Below are 16,769 nucleotides of genomic sequence, written 5' to 3' on the forward strand. Positions count from 1 at the left end.
CTAGAAACAAAGAGGACTAGCTAAGCTAGGAGCCACATTTGGTGGCTCCAGAGAGGAACCTTCCTCGAGCTGAACTAGGAGCCACAGTGAAAAAAAAATGATTGACACAGATTGGGAAATCAAAACAAAATATAACGAAAGAACGAATATTTGAATGTAAGAGAAGGTTCGCAATTTCTTCAAAACTAAAACTGGTTTTTTTCTTTTTTTTCTGCAATGAGCAAAAAACTTTATTTTGACTATCTCTTCGACTTCCCTTTCTAGTTTCAGATTCTAGATTTCTAGATTTTATGAACAATAGCAACAGTATATCTCATATTAGGAATAAAACAAGCAGAAAATGCAGCTTATTTTCAAACCCGAAGAAACTTTCGATTAAATTATTATTTGTGTTTGTGTAAGATTAAATCTCTGAACCCAGTTTTTGCGTTGGTCAATACTTCTGATACTTCAGTTCCTGCCTCCAGGTCCAACAATCAAGAAACTTTTCCATTAACATCCCACGAGGGACAAAATCTGCTGGATTTGCAACCCATATGATTCACCTGGGATCTGAGGTTTCTCGGTTTGGTAAGGTGGTACGGTGGTTTCTTCCCGGACGAAATCATCCATATGAAAATAGCGCTTCATGCAATTTACATCATGAAGGCATGAATTACCTCTCACTTCAGCCAGTTGGTGAAGCCTTTTTGACAGATCACGAGTGATTCGTGTCATTTGTCAAAGTTAAAGTTATTTAGTTTTCAATGCCTTTTTGTTATGGAAAAAATTACAAACGTTTACAAATCATTGAATTTTATTATCAAATTGAACGCTCTGTAAAAGATGTCTTTTTTTGTTTTGTTTTTGAACAGCGACTTGCCATATGTGGTCCGATGAGCAGCCACAGGCAATATAAGATTTGTCGATGTATTCCGAAATATGTAGGGGAGGTGGGGATAAAACGGACATGTTAAAAAGAACTTCAATTATACCTTTGGAGACTCAAGTTTCCCAAAACTTTGAGTCAGTTTCTTGCAATTCAATATACTGTTTCCCTACCTAATCAAATTTTTCAATATTTTATAAAAAGTGTCGTGGAGGCGATCTGGCGTAGAGGTAACATCCATACCTCTCACGCAGAGATCACGAGTTCAATTCTCACTCCCGACATTCTTCCAAAAATGGAAGTAAAAGTGACGAACCAACCGAAATGTGTTGAAAGTCACTATAATATAGAAAGAAAAAAAAAAGAAAAAAGTGTTTTACAATGTTTTTTTCTGAAATTAAAACAGACCGAAAAGATCAACTTTTTTTTTTGATGCGGGTAATATGGACATATAGTGGGGGTAATATGGACAGGTTTGTAATATATGAAGCGTAGAGGTTTATCGATCGCGAGATTTTATTCAACCAAGGTCTGAACTCATCACGAATATCCGTCAAATGATGAAAAAATCGTATTAATCCACCTAGAAGTGATATCGTGCATTTTTGCAGTATAAACGGACAGAACCTCAACTATTTTGCTTTCGGTTCCAGCCAGCTTCTAAACAGTCCACATTTGGCGATTTGATTTCCATTTATAGACGCAGGGCATTCCTAAGGAATATATTAAACAGACTTTTCACAGTCCATCTCACTCCCACTAGCAACTGTTCGTTTCAGTACAATTATTTCAATAATTTTCAAAAATCAATTTACTTTTTTGTACATACATAAAATTGCTTCTCTGATAACTCACCAACCGAAATATAACCATCAGCGAATTGAATTTTGGTATTAAACCACTCAAAATGCTTAATATCGAAGCAGCTAAAATTACATCCACACGCGGAATCATGTATGATTTTCGGTTTTTGTTTCCCTGTTCCACTTTTGATTAGTATTCATTGCCATAGGGTGACTTAAATATTATAGAATAACATGCAGAAGGTGTCCTCATTAACAGAAGTTTGAAATTCAAAATCTATGTACACCCAGGTTTTTTTTACGCGATTTTTTTTGCGCGGTTTTTTTACGAGGTTTTTTTTACGCGGATTTTCCAATTAACGCTGTTCTTTCACGCGGATTTTCCAATTGACGCGGTTTTTTTAAGCCGTACCCGCGTAAAAAAAGACCAGTTCAATATCACATCTCCCCCTCAGCTCACATTTTCTCTCATGTTCCCTCAGAGCAAATTACGGTAATTAGTGCTTGTAACGATGTTTAGCGCTTAGTGCGGCACCTTATCACGATTCTTACGTGGAGTTTAGGTGTTGGGTAACGGGAAGCTCGCCGGGCGGTAGAACGGGACGGGGTTTTTACGGGCAGCTATTCGTGAATGTCTTTCCCTGTCTACTTAGCTCTGGACGGTCCAACAGTGGTACTGCACGTGCATCGGCAGAAGAGTGTTCAAATTACTAGGGAATCTTCAGCAGATGACCTCATTCGTAAGGAAAACCGAACTATAGCTACCAATAACCAACGAAATTGCAGGAAAAAACTACGGGTTTTCGGAAGCGAGCAACACTCAACTTTTTACTTCCGTTCTACGTAAAGATAGTCCCATTTGATATCTATCATTAGGTGACATGGTTTTCTTTTCACGCGGATTTTCCAATTAACGCGGTTTTTTTTACGCGGATTTTCCAATTAACGTGGTTTTTTTTACGCGGATTTTCCAATTAACGTGGTTTTTTTTACAAGGTACGTATCCCCCGCGTAAAAAAAACCTGGGTGTACATAAAAATGGGTTTCTGTCTGTCTGTCTGTCTGATTCTTATGGACTCGGAAACTACTGAACCGATCAACATAAAAATTGGTATGTAGGGGTTTTTGGAACCGGGGAAGGTTTTCGTGATAGTTTGAGACCCCTCCCCCCTCTCTAAGGGGGGGCTGTCATACAAATTAAACACAAATTTCTATATTACTGGGGAATTTATCAAGCAAATAAAACAAAATTTGGCATATTGAGATTTTAGGGTGCAATAAATATTTCTATGGTGGTCAGATATTCCTCCCACTTTCTAAGGGGGGGGTCTGCCATAGAAATGAAACACAGATTTCTACATTACTCGAGAATTAATCAAGCAAATCACACGAAATTTGGCATATTGAGATTTTGGGGTGCAATAAATATTCCTATGGTGGTTAGACTCTACACCCCCCTCTCTAAGGGGGGGGAGGTGCCATACAAATAAAACTCAAAATTCTGCATTACTCGAGAGTTAATCTAGCAAATGGAACCAAATCAGGCATATGGAGGTTTTAGGGTATAATAAATGTTTCTATGGTGGTTAGACACTCCACCCCCCTCTCTAAGGAGGAGCTACCACACAAAATTAAACGGGGTCGATTATAAGATCAATCAATGAACAGTTCTGCGATTGTACCCATGAACTTGCTCATAGTAAGAAACGTGAATGTTTGAAGATATTGATAACAAAAAACAAATTTTGGGCGGGACGAAGTTTGCCGGGTCAGCTAGTGTAACTATAAAAATTAACCACCTGTCCATTTTACCCCCACTGTCCGTATTACCCGCGGTTCCCCTACAGGTTGGTGCGGTTTGTGGTCCAAAGGACTTCTTTCAAGAACGTTACTGTTACTGTCAAATCTCTTGATGATGCTGATAAACCAGGATCGATTGAGGGATTAGAAGACACCATCACGGGTGTTTTCTTTGCTCGAAATGCACGAAAATTCCATTTCGTATACCATTTCGTTCAGGACTTGTGATGAAATATGATTCACCGTAGATCCCAAAAAGTATAGTGTTTCTTCTTTCCTATCTTAGTAAATCTGACAGATGTGTTTTAAAGTACGTCTACGAAGTAATTCTGTCCTGAAGCTGTATCCTGGAGTCCTGAAACAGTTACTACTAGCACTTGTACACCCAAAATTGATTTGATTTTATTACATTAAATGAGCCTAAACATAACAGAAAATGTCATGACTCTCAAATACTAAGCATAAGCTTTTGTATAATATATATGGTACAGTAATATAAGATTATTACGATCGAGCGAAACAAAAGATAAAGAAGCTTTCCGCATACTTTGCCTCATACACGGCCCAGACCGAGATAGATATTGCTCTCCTTCAGGTTCTCCTTTTTACTCTTAGAAAACACTTTCCAACTTCATTTTATAATCAGGTGCAATATTATCACGCATTTACTCAACAGCATCATTAGCTATGTGGATAGCGTGGTCGTGTAAAACAGTCTTGCATTTCAGCCGGCCTTGGTTCGATCCCCGTTGACGTCGTTTGGACAATTTTTTGGGTGCAATCCCAAAAAAATTGAGAGAAAAAAAAAGAAAGAATTGTCTGCTCCCATACATACAAACATTTTAAAGCGTTGGGGGACAGATGATTGTATTTGCCCATTTGACGCTTCAAGGCAACAAATCATATCATGTTTTCTGTCGAAAATGAAATGCTTTTTGACAACGCTAGTTTGGATTCACTAAATTCAATTTATCATTCATATGCATTTTGTCAAGCACACGCCATTTGACCAGTAAGTTAATAGATGAAACCAAATACATCAAAATAAACTACTGATAACTGATTAAAATCTGCACAACGTTTCAACAAAACTAACTTCAAATAAATAAATGAGTTTATTCACAAATTATATCTTCTCAATTTCGCCGAAGTGGCTACAATTTAATCATTTCGCCCATGCGGGCTCCGCCACACCGACAGAGGATTCCGTCGCAAAACAAATTTTGTATTAATTGGTTTTAGCGTCTCCTTGACAGATAAAACGGAGTGACTCCTACATGTCACCAATGGTGTGCCTAATTGTTCATAATTTCCACCAATTATAGCCGAGAAGCGGCAGCAGTCCCAACTTGTACCCAGAAGCCCAGAAGATTACTCTGGACGACCTTTTGGCGCTTCCAAGAACGCATTAATAAATGGTCTGATTGGAAGAAATGATATCCCACGCTCGCCGACACATATTTTTCTTTTGTTTGAGACTAATGTTGAATCAATGATGCGCATTAATAAAACAGTTATAGCCCCAATTCAACAAAAGTCAAAACATTCACACTTCAATGAATGCCACGTAGCGCCTACATTCGTCCAACAGTTTGCCTTCGAGGCACTTTAAGTGCCTCACTGAAATGAGAAATGAATGAGCCGAAAAGAAAATATCAAGACGTGAGAGCAGAGCTCACACACTTGACTTTCGGGGTTTAATGAACACAGAAAATTGTTTTGTAAGGAGTTTTGCCAAATTCATTGTCGCCCAGTCCCGGATTTCATACCGAGAAGGGTATTCACTCATTTGAATGTTCAAAGGTAAACAACACACATACGCTTTCTGACGCACAAGTGCTGTTTCAATCGAATTTACGCTATCAAAGGTTTGACACCTTTCCAAGACAAGAATTGCTCGTTGTACACTGAATATTGACATTTCTTATTAAGATAACTGTTGGGAATTTAACGTTCTCAACCAAATGGATTGTACTCACCGATTCCAAGCGAAACTGCCAACATGAACCCAACGGCTGAATAATCGTACGGTGAAAAGCTACCGCGATGCAGAATCTCCTCACTTCCACATTCTGGCCACTCATTGTGGCCCTGATTGTCCACCGTAGAAGCCGCCGCCCACCCGGAGAGGGTGATGATCAATATAACTATTTTTATCATTTTTTTTTTCGCTTTCCTTCGGAGAAATCTCACACTACTAACTAGCAAAAGTTTGTTTTTTGGTATCGATCGGTAGTACTATATTTAACTGTATAGCTTCTATCACTTTCTTAAAACACGTTCACACACACAGATTTTGGGCTTATCTAATACTGTCAATAAGGATTAATATGGCTTCTCAATTGCTCCTCCACGGCGTTTGATTTACATTTCCGTTTCCGCACCGCGTGTCAGTTGATTTAGGGAGGGGAGCCAGCAATCGAGCGATCGATCTTGTGGTGCGTTTTAGTTGGTATCGTTCTGCTGACACCCAGAACCTTCCCAGATGGCAGCAGGTTTATCTGAAAAAAATGGACAGAAAAGAAAGAAAAAAAAATGGTGTGATTACAAATTAGTCTCGTTAACTGGTTCGCCAATGCGGAGGTGCTAATTGCTGAAAGTAGGCGTGAATTGGCGTGTGAAGCGAAATATGCTAATCATGTGGCAAATATTGCCGAAAAAAATTGTGCTATAGCGTAACAGGCCCCGACAAGCCCCGCAAGACAAGCTGACGCCGAGCGAGGTTTATTTATTGGTTTTGCGAGAGACGGAAACCCATTATAAGAACAGATGCGATGAGGAATTCAGATTTATTCATCTATATTAGACAGACTTTCTGCGCTCAATCTATTCAACACGAATTTGAATTCAGATAATAAACTTAATTCTAATTCGTTTTGGATAGAATATCACAAAATATTTTCATTTCGATTTCATCAGAACATCTACAAAGGGAATATATGCTATGTGCATTGTTGTTAATCAATATACAGTAAAACCCGCATTATTCGCCAGTAGATGATCCGCGGTGCGGATTATTCACAACAGCGAGTTCCGTAGTATATCTACAGTCCTTCGCGTAATTTGTCAGTGAACGGTAGACTCATGCTCTTTTTTTGGCCATGGCTCTAACATTATTTGGCCTTTGGTGTTTAATGATTTAACTATTGATAAAACATCATTCTTCATGCTGAAATATTTTTTTCATGTTTGCACCTCATTTTTAGTTCTATATTGCGTTATCCACGATTTCCGTTATCCGCAGTGAGCTTGCCCAACTGTTCCGCGAATAATCGGGGCTCTACTGTATATTCAAAAACCCTCTTTGAACTTTTTATAACTGGTATTAGCCGGTTAGCTTTTGCAAGTTCTTAAAAACAATCATTGAACATAAAAATGTACCCAAAAAGAAGCTCAAAATACTCTTATTCTGATGACATTCTTTTACTGCAAATAAAAAGTTCACTAAGTATGATGTGTAAATACATCAAACTTTGAAAAATTATTTTACAATAACTATTTGTACTACAGTTGAGTATCATACATTGAAAGTAGTGAAAATATGTCTCCTACTAAAGCTTTCAAAAATATTCGCAATCTTTGTCAAGATATTATTACTAATAGTAAGTTCCTCCGTTTTGACCCAATCTCACCCCCATCGACGGTATCTGCCATTAAAGTTGCTGTTAATTTCGATGATTTAATTAGAATTCCTCCAAATGAAAGGGAAAAAGTATTTTCTAATTGTTAGGAGCGAAGTGTTCTAAAGAAATATAGAGGATTGTATCCAAGAAAAGACCGCGTTGTTGACGTAGGACTACTTATTTTATTGAAGCCGTTTATTTATCACTTCTGCTGGAGATGAGGTAGAAGGGCCGGTGCCATGACGTCTTGAGATTCCTTTTCCAATCACCATAAGAGCCCCCGCAGACTGCAGACTTTTTATCGGCCGATACTTTGGTCGAGTTGGCATGCTAGCTCAGAAATCGACCTCACTAAATCGGTGTAATGTGCGCATACGCATACCTATACGTACTGATTAAGAACCAAACTATCGGCCGACAAGAAGTCTGCAGGTGCTTTCATAGTTTGGTCAGGTGAAAATCGGGCCTTTTATGAAAATAATCAGTAATTGTGAAACGAAGAGGCCTCAGTCGACATTGTGACATTGCCCGCACAGAACCGGTCCCCGATTCTTAAAGCAATTCGAATGGATTTAAACTGTGTGATTGCCACAGGAAGCACAATTCTGACGGCACAATTGAAAGAACAACTGAAAATATGGAACGACTAAAAGTTTCAATTGAGCAGCGCAAAAACAGTTTGTACACAGATATGTAGTAATCCAACTCTACAAAAAGCATATTAACTCAAGAATTTTATGTGATCATGTCAGTCGCAAAATGCTTTGTGAAGAAATGCTCCAGACAATCCTTCAGTTTTTTTAAATAGTGATGAGAATCGCTTCCATCTGGGGGGAGGGGTGTTTGGACAAGCAGAACTTTCTGTATTGGATGACTGCCAATACACTCTCCAAAGGTTACAGTATATAGATTTTGAACCGTTTAAGCATCTGAAACCGCTTCAGCGCGGGGAACGATTTCACTTTTGAAGTTTTAAATGAGACTGCTGACTGCTCGCTAGTTGGAGCGAGACTGACTACTAGAAATTGCGACTGGCAATAAGTTATAAATGGACGGGTTCAATTTGCAATGTCTCCCCGCTCCACAGTGTCCGTACCAACGAGCGTTGCATTTACATTCCTAGCGAGCGATTTACGCACGGCTTATTCGCAGAGGTAAGCTACACCGGGGCAAGTTAAAACAATTTTTTCGAAGTTCAACTTGAAAGTTATCTTAATAAATCACTAAATCACTAAATTCAAATCGGTTTGCGGCATATACAAGGTATGACAGATGACTTTCGATATAAAATCTAGATTCACACTGGATGTTTCGAAAAATTTCAATGTTCAAAATGTAAATAAAGCGAAGAGTATTTTTACGATCCATTATACCATTATTTGTTCATCTATCTTTTAACAATAAAACATAAATTAAACGGAGAGAAAATATTCAACACTAGAATAGTTACAAGCTGATGAAATGAGGGTGTTCAAAAAAAGTTGTGCCATGGCGTTCCCGATTCCAACCCTTCTGGTTATCTGAAACGAAATAATCGAACAGATTCTAAATCAGTAAAGATGCCGCTATCGCATGAACCTCGGACGAGTCAAAAACATCTTTTTTGACAAAATGGCGGCCGGTGGAAAAATAAAATGCGGTTAAAATGGTTTTTTCTTACGTTTTCAGATTTTTTAAAAATAGTAAAATTTAAAAAAAAATATTTTTAGAGATTCATGCGATAGAGAAATGCATACAGATTGTATTCATACATATTTGATATGAATCGGTTGCACGCGCACCGAGCGGGGTTTTTTTTCTTTCCGAACGAAATAACACAACCGTTCTACTCGGTTACTCAATCCAGACTCCCTGTTTATTTTAACCTTTTTATTTTCCTCATTACTAAGGATGAGGAATCTAATTTCGTAACTACCTACTCCTACTCATCGCCGCCTGAACTGCGGAGGCGGAGTTTTCCCTTGTCTGCTTCCTACTGTTTATTATTTTTTTCGTATTCTACTCATTAACTGTGAATGTGGGAGGTACCACATTGATCTATAAACGTCGAAATTCTTATATAATTCTAATAGGATTTTTCCTATTATATATATTTTTGAATTTACAATATTGATTCCTAAGAGGAGCGCTTCAGGTGCAGTACAGCTTGAGTTCTCGTGTACGCCAGTTTAAAAAAAAACTAGTTTCGAGAAAAACGCGTTTGAAGTTCATTGTTATGGCCGTACCAAGTTAAATACCGCATCACTAGAATGGCGCTAACTCGGTTTATAATGGGATTTTCGATAATATCCTTAGGGTATATTCTTGGATACCTAAACTACAAAAATATGGAGGAAATTTATTTTTTTTTCAAATTTGTGAACTAGAATACTGATTTAAAGTAGCATAAGAAAAAAAAATCTAGTTCATAAACTCTCTCTCTCTCTCTCTCTCTCTCTCTCAAAAAAGGCGGTGTAGAAAAACAAAAAAAAACTCAACTGAGCCTTGTCGTTAGCTTTACGGAGCCGAGACTTCAATATATTGACTGTAAGTCTTATGAATGTTGGTAATATGTAACCGATTACACGCGTTTTCTCCAGATATGGCCCCGCGCGCCTTTTTGACGTAGGACTACGTCTAACCGGAAGATATAGGGGGTGAAATGAAAATCTAGGCACTGAACAAGTAGGAAAAAATGCAAGATTTGGAACGCTTATAACTCGAGCATTTCTCAATAGATCGAAAAGGTGTTTGCATCAATTGATAGGAAATATATCTACGCATCTATCATAACGAATAACATTTCATTTTTCTTGAGATAAACAATTGAATAATTGTGAAATAAAAAGCAAGCAAATTCACTATGTGCCCATTTTTGATTGGTCCATTTTGTGCTCCTCAAATCGTACCGACCAAAACGGGCAACCACAGCAGCAGCGAAATCCATTGAAGCACGATTGGAAAGGAAAAAGAAAAAAATGAACGAAACATTGGTCGCAGTCTCACACATGCGTAATTCTCGAGCGAGCCAGACGATCATTCTCATCCAAACCGTACACCACATCGTTTCGCATCACATCACATCAACAAACTAACGCAAGCAGCCATGTTGGACATGGCAAAGGAGGAAAAGTGAAGGGAAAGGCAAAATCCCGCTCGAACCGTGTTGGACTGCAGTTTCCCGTAGGTGTATTCGCCAATTGCTCCGCAAGGGTAGCTAGGCCGAGCGCGTTAGTACCAGTGCACCAGTCCACCTAGCCGCCGTTATAGAGTTTCGGCTGCCGAAGTGATCCATAAAACACGGCGCTTATCAGGGCCATTAAACCTTTCAAAAAAGAGTTTACGAAATACAGTTCAATGCGTTCTAAAACAATATCCAAAATAATAACAAAACACAAATTGATTTTTTGAATGAGGAGCTCATTGCCACCACGGAGGCCTACTTTGCAGACCTCGAGAAAACATATTTTTCAGATGGATCAAAGAAGTTGGAGCACCGCTGGGTCAACTGTATCGAGCTAAAAGGAGACTATGTTGAGAAATTAATCGCCACTTTCCCAAAATTTTTGTTTTTCTTCTGTAGGCCCAAAATTGATTTTTAGCTACTGTTTTGTCATCCCGATTTATTGCATTAAATGAGCGTAAAAATAATAGAAAATGTCATGACTCTCAAATACTTGTATGCATTTGTATAATATAAAGGTACGACAATATAAGATTAATACGAGCGAGCGAAACAAGAGACACGTTTCAAATAAGCACGCATTACTTTGCCACATATGTACACGGCCCAGATCGAGATGGATATATATCTCCTTTAAGCTGGAAAGTGTTTTTTAAGAATAAAATTAGAAAACTCTTTCCAACTTCAATTTGTAATGAGATACAATACTATCACGTTTTTGCGCAACAGCATCATTAGCTATGTGGATAGCGTGGTCGTGTAAAACAGACGTTCCAGTCAGCCTTGGTTCGATCCCCGTTGACGTCGTTTGGACTTATTTTTTAGGCGCAATCCCAAAAAAGATACATACAAACATTTTAAAGCGTTGGGGGACAGATGACATTATTTGCTCATTTGACGCTACAAGACATGGAAACACATGGTTTCTGCCGAAAATGAAATGCTTTCTAGCTACGCTAGTTGGGGTGTAAGTACTTATCGGACTGCCCTCGTATGTCTGATATATCCGCTCGGACATGAAACATTATGTAGTATAATATGCCTTCATTTAATGACAGCATTCAAATCAACAAAAAACTCATCCAACTTCAAAATAAGATAATGTAAACGACAAAATTTACGCCAAAGAATTGTCCATACTGGCAAAGAAATGAATACAAAAAACCAAATCAGTACTTGGTGTGAGTGTCTTTCGCTGCGATTACGCTCTGAAGACGTCTTATCACCGAATATACTATTTTTTAGGTATTCACCGAAGAGTTCTTCTGCCTTTCTTCCATCAGAGCCACTTTCATTATTAGATCCAGGTCCCAATTTCACTGCACTGTTTTTTGCGTCCATCATGAACACCTAACTTTATATTCAACAGGTCGCAGAACTCATTGTAATACAAAAGAATACATTTTTTCAATTCGATACCCAGAGAAATAAAACGATCGGCAACAATGGCAGAGTTTAAGAGATTGTGTGTTTATCACGTGTAATCTGTCCTGTAAAAAGATTTTTGTGAATTTTAAGAATTTATTTTACTTTCAATTGAAATAAGAACATTTATTTGCCGATATCTGCGCGTTAGGTGGGCCTAGACTAATGTGAATAATGAACACTGGCAGCAAACTGACACTTTTATGTGCGATCTGATATTTTTTGTGCTGTCTGAAGCGGAAACTGGAATTGAGATGGACCAAATGGTAATGTAGAGTATTTCTGGATTGTAGCAGATCTCTTTTATGTGTTCAATTCCCAATCAGTCAACAATCTTACCGGGTTGGATTTTTTATTTGACATGCCTTGGAAAAAGCTTTGGGCCTTTGGGCCTGAAACTTTGATTATCTCTATGTCAATATGGATAAGAACATTGTTTTTCACGGTTTTTGTCTATTTATGATGTTCAATGAACAGAAATTTATGCCATAAATATTATCTATAAGATAAATCGTCTAGTTCAAACCTTTGTAGGGGTATGAAATGGGCCATCACCGTGATCTATCAGAAGTATCCAAAAACTTAATTTTACGATTTCATTCGAATTTGAGCACCCTGCTCTCGTGCTGATAACCTAATACATATACGAGAAAAATTTATGACCATTGATATTAAATATGAACCTCACTAGAGGCATTTTTTTTCGTCGAAAAATTGCAACTCCGTAGGGTAACAGGGGGTAAAATGCCCACCTTAAGCAAATAAGGCTCAAACATGTATTTTTACTACATTTTTCGTTGTTTTTTCACATCAAAAACGTAGCCACGTCTGTTTTCTTTGTAATCATGTGTACTAAAAATATTACGAATAGGGAAAACAAATAAAAATGATGAAAATTCCACAAGATTATATTGTATGCATTTCTAAAACAGACGGGGTAAGATGATCTATATGGTGTCCAAAACGCACCACAACGACGAGTCGAAATGTCAAACGACTTCGAAGCATATTTTTTGGTTAAATCTTCATTCGCTGTATATACCCAGCTTCGGATAAGTTTCTCGCCTACTAGGAACGTCAGATGCTCACGTATTTTCGAGCCTTTTTTTGTTGTCGAACCAGAGACTGCGAGGAATTTTCATTCCAATGTTTTATGTTTACAAATGTAGGAATACGTGCCGCTGTTCACAAAAATATCTCTACGTACCGCTGTACATGAAAGTGCTGGCAGACTTCAGGTCTTTAAAGCATGAGTTTTTATTGTGATTCTAAGGTTTAGGTTATTGGATGAATTTTAGTAGTGCGAAACATTGTAATAATTTTGTTCATTCCAATTTTTTATTACATGAGACAAGAACAGTTATGAGAAAACATTTATATGCACATAAGATTTGGAGAAAAAATTCTGTGTTATTTGGTAACACTGACAGTGAACTAGCTATTCGTAGTGGGGCGATTTGCCCCATCATGACTTGGTTAAGAAAATCGCATTGCAAATATGAATTGAATATGAATTGAAGCAGAACTTCGAAAAATGCGGAATATTGTGTTGTGTGCTGCCTGTCAATTTCTCGCTCCCAAATTGATGACATTATCTCCGGGCAGCCTTCGGAGTGAGAGCGGAGCTGCCAACCAGCGCCACACCTCTTCACTCCAAGATCTAGAAACGACGCCGCAATCATCATCATCATTATATTGTAACGTTCGTTCCAAAATATGTATGACAGCGAGTTAACACAACACTCCAAACAGCGGAGACAACGCCAGTAGTGCCTTCCTTAACCGTTTCCAGTGTCAACAGCGGCCGCAACAGCAGCTTCAGCCTCAACCGCTTGCCGATGATGGATCGCAAGCGACAAAGGCAGGCAGGCAGGCAGGAAAAAGTAGCTCTAACCGGTGTGATCTCACACGTGCCAGTTCGATCTGCACCGATCTAAGAGAGTGAGGCGCAAAAAAGCCACGTCCCATTGGCTGCTGGTGGAATGGCAGCCAGAAGATATTTCGTTCGTTCCCAGCGCAAGTGGAATGCCTCGTTGCGAATGTTCGACAAAGTGTTGAGTGAGGGCGGGACGGCAAGATGGAAATTGGAGGCTTATAGGCTTATAGCATCACTATATAGGCGCACTCGGCTGCTCAAGTCCGATGACCCGCTGAGGAGGTTCCCCAGCGATCCGACTGTGGTTTGGGCGATCTTTCATAAGCTTCCGAGGTTTGTTGACTGTGTTCTGGTGTCTCGTGCCATTATTGGGTGGCGGCCCTCAAGGAGAGCAAGGTAAAATTAGCCACGAACCGGCACGAGCTACGAATAGCAAAAAAAAAATGGTTGCAATTGATCCGTTGATCAAACGGTTTGACGCGGAGGCGCCTCGTTCATTTCATGTTTTTTTCAAGCGACTTTGATTGGGCGTATTTTGGGTGCGCGTGATCGCGCGCACAATTAATGACGGCAATTATTTCTACAATTGGAGTAAATTGAATAATTCGTTTCCTATCACATAGTATTTCATGGGGAAGATCTTTTCCCACATGGGTTTTTTTTATGAATTATTTGTCATTGAAAATATATTTATCGCAAGATCTATATAAGAGAGTACTTGAACTAGACATTCAATTAAAAACAAAGCAATTAAAAATTGTTTTTTTTTTTAGCAGAAATGACCTCAACTATTCAAAGGGTTAGGAAAATTAACTTACATCTTATACCTTATATGGAATACCGATCGTCATCCAATATACCTTACATATTATAGTTGGTTCGTATTTGTATCCGTATTCAACTATCATTTCGGTCAAGCGATTGCATAACGAATCTAGGGTAGTAATAAAAGTGGCAAAATGAAACAAGTTTCGAATGCCATTCGAAAGGAGTAAGTGATATGAAGTGTTTATAGGATAGATATTTTTTTAGGGAGTTCATTAATATTCTCTAGTTTTTTCAACATGTTATGAATCAAAGATTATCTGTTGTATATAAAAAAATATATTCAATCGCACCAGCGAAAAGAAGAAGTGTTTGTTCAAGATAAGTGGCATCCACGTTTTCGTTGGACATTGCGGGTAATCCGCCGAAACACTAAATTTTTGAAAGGTTTCACCTAGAAGGAGTGTTCAATGTTTTTTTTCCACTTGAATTAAATAATTTGCACTGTCCGGCGTTTTAATAGTTTTCTGATGTTTACTCCAGAAATGTTGATTTAAAAAAAATACTAATCAAGTCGGGTAAGACGCACACTCCCCCGAAGGGAACGATATACATTTTGTTTTGAAAACAATTTGATTATCTACTCCTTCTTATTTTTAACAGATGCCCACTAACTACGTTTGCAAGAGCAACCAGATCCTGGAGCAGAACGGAATCTGTCATTCCAAATGCCAGAAGCTATTTTAGACATGAATATGACAGACATAACACGAAATAAGAAAAACTACAAACCCTCCAAGATGATTTTACTCAAGCCTTTTTGTTCGACCATTTTTGAGGCTTGCTTGTAGCCCTCCAAAATTACATAAGTTGAATTACATAAGCTTGAATTTCCAGTTAGAACTCTTTGTTATTTTTTCAAAGATGCCGGACACATTAAATTTGCAAATCAATTTTTATTGAAGAAAGAAACCTACACTATCGATTCGTGGTGGGATAGCTGTATATTTTTTGTGGAATTTACGAAAGAAACCAACGAAAAAAAAAAACATCCTACTTAAGGTGTCCGTCTTTATCAACCTTCTTACCCTACATTTTTACATGCTAAAAAAATTCAGTCTAATTGGTCATAAAGATTGATTACTGGTGTACACGGTGATTCGTAAATGAAAGAAGCGCAGAGAAAAAAGTACAAAGTCATATATAAATAAATGTTTGCACGTGAAAAATTGCCCAAATGAAAAAAGGGTTCCCGAAGTAAAAAATCCTCATGGGTATAAATGCGTTCACAAAAAAAAGCGCCTTGTTTTTTTATCAATCTCACATTTGCAAAAATAGTCAAATGTCCAAACCAAAATAACGGGATTCTACTGTATCTCATATTTAGTTTTTCAGATACCTAATTCACATTGTTCCTGACAATCCGAGTTCCAGGTATAATACGGGAACTTGATTTTTCTTGATTTTCTAGAATGGCAAGCTGCAGGTTCCAAATTCCAAATCTAAAATCCCAAGTTTCAAGATTCACTCATCAGTTTCCGTATTCAAGCATATAATCAAATTTTCAGCGCCAAACTATTACGGATGATGACCTTGAATGGGAATGGTTTTGATTCCCTCAACCAGCTGTTGGATGACCCGAAATGATTCCGGAAAATGTATGAAAGAACTGGCTGGGACCGAAATCCTTGGCAGCGGTCGTTATTACCCTGTTAAAGGTCTCTAAGTATAGAACTGAAATTTGAAAATATGGAGATGAGGCGTTGTTTTTGCTGCCATATATAAAAGAGTGTTTCCTTAATCATGACTTAGGCCTTGCGGCGAAAGAGTGTACCAAAACCAAAAGATAGTTTGAGTAAATACTGATTCTTCTTTGAAATATGTCTTAGCGTTGATCGTGATACCAAAGTTTGGTTTGGATAAGTCTGATATAAGAAGTAAAAGAGTACATGAAATTGAGATTTATAGAAAAGTTGATGACAAATGCCTTAAAATTGCACAAAACGTCGAGATTTACTGTTTTCATAAAAAAAAATATAAAAAAATGGCTTCTCCGTCTAAAAAGTCGATTTTTGACTTTTTTTTTTGATGACATAAATACTCCATTTTTAAACCACATTTTGGAAACATTTGACATATTTTTTTAAATGCCCGATTTCATGTATTCCTCCTTTGTGATTTTACGATTTTCAAAAAAAAACTCAAAATTTGACCTCATTATGGCATAAAGTCCGATTGTGCTGAAATTTTGCATAGGGGATTTTTTCGCGTGTTTTGTTTCAGCCCTCATTCGTTGCAATTTCCACATGTCCCCATTCCAATATTAATGAATGGGGCTGAAACAAAACACGCTAAAAAGCTGGTGGGCCTGAGCCTAGGGGCACGGACGGGATCTTGACATAGGACTGTGATTGTGTGTAGTAATAGCATTTAAATTGAGTTTTTC

The 16,769-nt window shown here is 38.0% G+C and overlaps 1 protein-coding gene across 1 annotated transcript in view; it reads right to left on the reverse strand.

Moving 5' to 3' along the window:
- Positions 1-16,769, reverse strand: part of LOC129768425 (sodium-coupled monocarboxylate transporter 1) — a 199,954-nt gene that overhangs the window by 171,368 nt on the left and 11,817 nt on the right. The window contains exon 2 of the mRNA XM_055770077.1: positions 5,451-5,972. Coding sequence (XP_055626052.1) covers positions 5,451-5,631 — 181 coding nt within the window. The 5' untranslated portion in view covers positions 5,632-5,972. The remainder of the gene's footprint in view (positions 1-5,450; positions 5,973-16,769) is intronic.

The sequence above is a fragment of the Toxorhynchites rutilus genome, chromosome 2 (assembly GCF_029784135.1).
Source record: "Toxorhynchites rutilus septentrionalis strain SRP chromosome 2, ASM2978413v1, whole genome shotgun sequence".
Taxonomy (NCBI): Eukaryota; Metazoa; Arthropoda; class Insecta; order Diptera; family Culicidae; genus Toxorhynchites; species Toxorhynchites rutilus.